Raw genomic sequence first — 6,719 nt, forward strand, 5'->3', positions numbered from 1 at the left:
TAGACAAAGTGATTAAAATATATTTTTCAAGTGAGACTCAAAAATATATTTTCGGAATTATAAAGCACACATGTATTATTACCCCCATCCTTGGGAAGGAATATACTTATAAAATAATTAAGAAGTGTGAATACCAAATAGTTGTCTAACTAATTTCCAAAAACGTTAAACCTTAAGCCAAGGCGCGGCCGTCCGTCTAATAGGCATTAGTACGTGTAGGTCGTCACGCAGCAGATTGAGTTGGAGTTTGGCGTTTCTGGATACGCACTTCTGTGAGTTCATGTCCCCCTTTTCTCTTTACTGTTTTCAGTTTTATACTTCGGGGGTGAAATACATGCGACAATTATTACAAACATTTATTACATGGTATGGTTAGCGTAGGGAGGGTTTATACTACTAGATCATGTGAGGGGTGGGTACAACACTTGAGGCCATTAATCCTCGTTGTAGGACCGAGGGACACAAGAGTGATAGATATATTTGGGTGTAGCGAGCCCACACCCGTGAGGCCGGGGAGGCTCATAGAGGTGACTGTGTCTTACAGCCAAAGCCCGGTAACAAATTTGCTAGGTTTGAGTTTTCCTGCACTTTCTCATACATACCAGTGGCTTTGCAACCTATTGGTGATCTCTTTTTCCTTATTGCTACATACCAGGGACTTTTATACATACTTTAAAGGTTTATACATACTCACTTTTACTTGAACTCGCTCAACTTTTTGTTGATTTTTCAAACTGCATGTATTTCAGGGAATTAGTGGATCTGGCACGGTATGCACACATCAAGCTGCGTAGGAATAATGATGTTATCCAAGTTTAGGAAGTGTGACCTTTGCCTGGACGGGTCACAAGTCTTAAACTGTGTTTTCATTTCATGTCTTTCGTTATGTCGTTGAACATGTTTTTCATTATGTCATGGTTGTATTTTGGTTGTTGTGTCAACTTTTTTAAAACAATTTTGTTGTGTTTAACTTTTTAAACTTGAATGAATGGATGAACATCATGGTTTTATTTTCATATAGCATTGTTGTGATTATGCTATGGTATTAAGAAGTCACACCAAATAAACCCATGCTTCCGCAAAAGCCAGGTGTGACAGCTTGGTATCAGAGCCTTGATCATAGCGAACTAGGATTCTTTCTCGAGTCTAGACTATGATCACTAGGGCTCTCATGAAAATATTTTTACATTGCATACACTAAAGCGTCCAGATCCAGTGTACAAAACATTTTTACAAAATAAAAGGCACAAAAACTCTTTTTCAAAAAAAATTGTGGTTCAGTCTTAGAGACTGAGGGAGTTCAGTCTTAGAGGCTGAGGGAGTTCAGCCTTAGAGGCTGGGGAGGTTTAGTCTTAGAGACTGGGAGGTTGGTCTTAGAGGCCAGGGAGTTAGTCTGAGAGACTAGGAGGTTCAGTCTGAGAGGCTGGGAGAGTAGTCTAGAGAGACTAGGAGAATTATTTGTTTGCTTTATGGTGACTTACATGATTATTTGATTTTATGTTGATATTTGTGCATATGTGTGGTTGTGTTACAGACATCATGCCATCATCCTCAGACACAGGAGTTTCGGACACCTTGGATCCTATGGCAGTTGTGTCCGATTACGAGATTCTGTCAGAGCAAGAGGTCTACACATCAGACACCACCAGCACTGATGACGACGATTTTCAGCCCTTCGTGCTGCCTGACGTCGGAGTTGAGCCTGCTGATGGCCTTCCTGCCGGGGATTTACCACTTGCGGTGATCCCTGCTCCTATACCGCTTGCTGCTTTTCCAGTCATAGACATGCCACTCGATGTCGTTTCTGACGACGACATTGATCTATTCGAGGCGGATCCACCTGAGGCTGACCATGAGGGCGTGGCCCCTATTGTTGCTGACGTCATTCTTCCCATTGCTGAGGCCCCTATAGAGGAACTTCCTGTTGGTTCACCTGTCCCAGATTCATTTGAGTCTGTGGCGTCTGCATCTTTGCACGACCTGGGAGTGCAGCATCACTCTCATGACGCCGACCCAGACATGGCGTTATCAGCTGCACCTGCTCCCGCACACGAGTTCGAGTTTGACCACGAGGTCGATGATGATATGGATCTAGTCTTTCCCCCTGATTTCGATCCTGACCAGGAGATCGAGTTCATTCACTTGGACCAGCCCTTAGAGGCGCCCGTAGATCCTATTGATCCTTTGTTTGATATTCCAGCTGATTTTGATATGGATCTTGTTGACCCGGAACCTGTCGTGGCCCCAGAGCCTGTAGCTACTCCTGATCCTGCACTAGAGCATGACCCTGTTCATGATGATGCACCAGCGTTTGTACCACCCATTGCTAACCCACCAGTTGTTGCTCCACCGTTGGTGGATGACCCTGTTGTTGATGCACCGATTCCTGATCCTGTGCCGGTATTGTATGACCGTGCACCTTTTGCTGCTCATATAGATCCATGATATGCCGACACCCACAACGGGTGGATCGATGACGATGAAAATTACCCACCATTTGTGTTACCTGTTACACCTCCAGTAGCCCCCGTTTCAGCACCCATTGATATCCCGTTGTTTCCCCCACACATCACAAACGCTCACCGCACTGATCTCCCAATTACGTTCCTTCAGGACATACCACCACCGCGTCCTGTAGAGGGGTCATCTAGGCAGCCGCCTGTTTCTGCTCCACCCATGTTGTCATCACCTTTTCCATTCACATCACAGTTTCCCCATGTCGCACCACCTACTGCACCATCTTTCTCCCCATCGAGCGAGCCATTTTTATGGACTACGCCCCCTATCATGCCATTGTCTGGTCCGTACCACCCATACCATGTTGGGTATTCTACGGAGGACATACTTACATCTTTGATGATACAACAGGAGGCATTGACACGTCGTATACAGGAGTTGGAGAGAGCTCCACGACCACCTTGCCATTGTCAGACCCCATTTGCAGCACCGCACGCTCCTCGTCCACTTTCACCTTATTTAGACATCCGTTTCTTGACCTCTGAGCAGCAGTTAGCATATTTGCTGCGCGTCTGTCGTGCTTTAGAGGAGGATTGGTTACATATGCGTCGCCTGTATTACTCTCGTTTTCCTCCTCCTCCTCCTCCGCCATCAGCATAGGCATTTTGATTCGACGTAGGTAGACTTTTGGTGAGAAGACCGCGATTGTGCAGACTATACAGCTTCTTGAAGACCACATTTTGATGTCATGACTTTTGATGTTTAGTTTTTGGTTGTTGTTGATGACTAGATAGTTCAGACAAGGGCGATGTGGCCCTTAGTCACTTTTGATGTACGATACTGCTACAAAACTTGTAGACATTGTAGTGTGGTCTTGATTTATGATAGCGCAATCGCAGTATTCTCATTGTATGTGTTGTTGGATTGATTTTTTATATTCTATAACATGTGATGTTATGTGCTTGATTAATTTATAACATGAGATGATATGTGCTTGATGAATGTCATTACGTACGCATACTATTTACTTACTATGACCTGACCAACGTGAAACATCTTTTAGAAGATGCCTCCAAGACATGACCCGCGCATGCTCACTAATGAGGCAGAACTCCAAGGGATCATTGCTGCAGCCATCGCACAATACGCTGCTTCTCATGCAGAAACGAGTGGAAATATCTCGCATAACCACCGCAATAACAATCCACCCAATGGTAATGTTAAGTCGTTTGAGATATACTATGATACATTTGGATATTTATAGCACGTTCGCTAATACCATTTGTAAATTCTAACGTATGTGCAGGGTGCACTTACAAGCAATTTCTCGATTGCAAGCCCGTGAATTTCGACGGCACAGGAGGTGCTGTTGCGTTTGTTAGATGGGCTGAGAAGACTGAATCTGTCCTTAGAATGAGCAAGTGTGCTCCCGAGCAACAAGTGACCTACATCTCAGGGCTGTTTCTGGATGGAGCCCTATCTTGGTGGAATTTGCAAGTGCAAACTTTGGGTGAAGCTGCTGCTTATGCGATGTCATGGAATGAGCTGAAGGAACTCATGAGAAGGAAGTACTGCTCGCCTGCTGAGATTCAGAAGCTAGAGACTGAATTCTGGCATTTAAAATGGAAGGTCCTAAGATTGCGGAGTATGTTCAGAGATTCCATGATTTGTCCCATGTAGTGCCGTACATGGTCACACCGGAGTTCAAACGTATTGAGCGCTTTATCTGGGGATTGGCACCTCAGATCATGAGTATGGTTACCACGTCCAAGCCTGCGACAATCACAGAAGCCATTGATCTCAGTGTGGCGCTTACTGAGGAAGCTATTCGATTGAACAAGTTTTCAGTTACTGAGTAGAAGAAGAAGGAGATTCATGTAGAGTCGTCTGGTGAAAATAAAAGGAAATTTTTGAACTTCAAGCAAGGTACAAACAATGTGAACAAGAAGGGTGAATCAAGCACACCGGCCAGAGCTGCCACCGGTGTTGAGAATAAAGGGAAGGGTTATATGGGTACTTTGCCCAAGTGTAACACATGCCAGCGCCATCATACTGGCCAATGTAGATTGAGGAAGTGTGAATCATGTGGAAGGAACGGCCACACGAAGGATACGTGTTGGGCCGGAACTGGTGCGGGGCGTACTGGTAATCGAGGTTATGGGAATGGTAATGGAAACCGCCAGCAGGGAAGATACGGCGGAAATGGAAACCGCCAGCAGGGAAGATACGGCGGAAATGGAAACCGGGGAAACATTACGAATCAAGCTGGGAATGGGAATCGCAACCAAAACAACACTCAAGCTGGAAACGGAGGTGGTAATGGTCAAGGACCCGGATGTTTTAATTGTGGAGAAGTTGGGCACTTTAAGAAGAAATGCCCAAAGCTGAATCAAGCCCGTGGAAGAGTGTTTAACATCAGAGCAAGGGAAGCGTGCCAGGATCCCAACGTTGTCACTGGTACGTTCCCTATAAATCAATGTTTTGCATCTGTTCTGTTTGATACTGGTGCCGTCTATAGCTTTGTATCGTTAGAGTTTAAGAATATGCTTGGGTTAACTGCTAGTAAGTTAGATATTCCGTACTCAATTGAACTGGCTAATGGAAAGCTAGTTGAAGCGAATGAAGTCGTCAGAGGTTGTGTAATTGAGCTGGGAGAACGCGAGTCCACTTTGGATCTACTACCAGTCGAGTTGGGAAGTTTCGACGTGGTAGTAGGAATGGATTGGCTGTCAAGCAACAAAGCCGAGATTGTGTGTCACGAGAAGACCATTCACATCCCAATAGAAGATGGAGAAACGATCGTGGTTCACGAAGAGAAGCGCGATACGCCCCTGAGAATCATTAGCTGTCTGAAAGCTCGAAAGTGTTTACAGAAGGGGTGTGTTGCCTTCTTGGCACACATCATGAGATCGAAGACATTCCAGTGGTAAAGGAATATCCTGAGGTCTTTCCAAAAGACTTGCCAGGATTACCGCCGCAGAGACAAGTCAAGTTCCACATTGACTTAGTTCCAGGCGCCGCGTCTGTGGCTAAGGCACCCTACCGACTTGCGCCTTCGGAGATGCAGGAGTTGTCAACGCAGCTCCAGGAGCTGTTAGACAAGGGATTCATCAGACCAAGCTTCTTGCCTTGGGGAGCTCCAGTTTTGTTCGTTAAGAAGAAGGATGGTAGTTTTCGTATGTGTATCGACTACCGAGAACTGAACAAGTTGACAATCAAGAATAAATATCCTCTGCCGAGAATTGATGACCTATTCGATCAACTTCAAGGTTCAAGTTTCTACTCAAAGATCGACTTGCGATCAGGTTATCATCAGCTGAGAATTCAAGAGGAAAGTATTCCCAAGACTACTTTTAGAACTCGACATGGACATTACGAGTTGCTGGTGATGCCGTTTGGGTTAACAAACGCGCCAGCTGTTTTTATGGATTTAATGAACAGAGTTTGTAAACCGTACCTCGACAAGTTCGTGATTGTGTTCATCAATGATATTTTGATCTATTCGAAAACGAAGGATGAGCACGAACAACATTTAAGAGCTATTTTGGAGTTACTTAAAAAGAAGAAGTTGTATGCCAAGTTCTCGAAGTGCGAGTTTTGGTTACGCGAAGTCCAATTCCTTGGACATGTGGTTAATGGAGATGGAATCCACGTGGATCCAACAAAGATCGAAGCGATAAAGAATTGGGAGACTCCAAAGACGCCAACCGAGATCCGACAGTTCTTAGGTTTGGCTGGTTATTATCGAAGGTTCATTGACGATTTCTCAAAAATCACTCAACCTTTGACTTCCCTTACGCAAAAAGACAAGAAGTTTGATTGGGGAATCAAACAAGAAGAAGCGTTTCAGTTGTTGAAGGACAAGCTTTGTAATGCACCGATCTTGTCGCTACCCGAAGGAACGGATGATTTTGTGGTATATTGTGACGCCTCGCGTCAAGGCTTGGGTTGTGTGTTAATGTAGCGACAAAAAGTTATAGCTTATGCTTCACACCAATTGAAGGTTCATGAGAAGAATTATACAACACACGACTTGGAGTTAGGCGCAGTGGTATTTGCGCTGAAGATTTGGCGACATTATTTGTATGGTACGCGATGTACAATCTTCATGGATCATAAGAGTCTGCAGCACATATTCGACCAGAAGGAGCTAAACATGAGACAAAGACGCTGGGTAGAACTGTTGAACGACTACGACTGTGAGATCAAGAATCATCCAGGGAAGGCGAATGTGGTCGCCGATGCCCTAAGTCGAAAAGAAA

General features: G+C 44.8%; 1 protein-coding gene across 1 annotated transcript; it reads left to right on the forward strand.

Annotated features, from left to right (window-relative positions):
• The first annotated feature begins 1,539 nt into the window (after positions 1-1,539).
• Positions 1,540-2,445, forward strand: LOC110944618 (early nodulin-75-like). The gene has a single exon (XM_022186273.1). It carries the CDS (start codon positions 1,540-1,542, stop codon positions 2,443-2,445), a length of 906 nt encoding a protein of 301 aa, XP_022041965.1.
• The last annotated feature ends 4,274 nt before the right edge of the window (positions 2,446-6,719 follow it).

The sequence above is a fragment of the Helianthus annuus genome, chromosome 6, assembly GCF_002127325.2.
Source record: "Helianthus annuus cultivar XRQ/B chromosome 6, HanXRQr2.0-SUNRISE, whole genome shotgun sequence".
NCBI classification, from domain to species: Eukaryota; Viridiplantae; Streptophyta; class Magnoliopsida; order Asterales; family Asteraceae; genus Helianthus; species Helianthus annuus.

Coding starts and splice junctions, on each gene's coding strand:
- LOC110944618 (XM_022186273.1), top strand. CDS start 1,540: ATGCCATCATCCTCAGACACAGGAGTTTCGGACACCTTGGATCCTATG.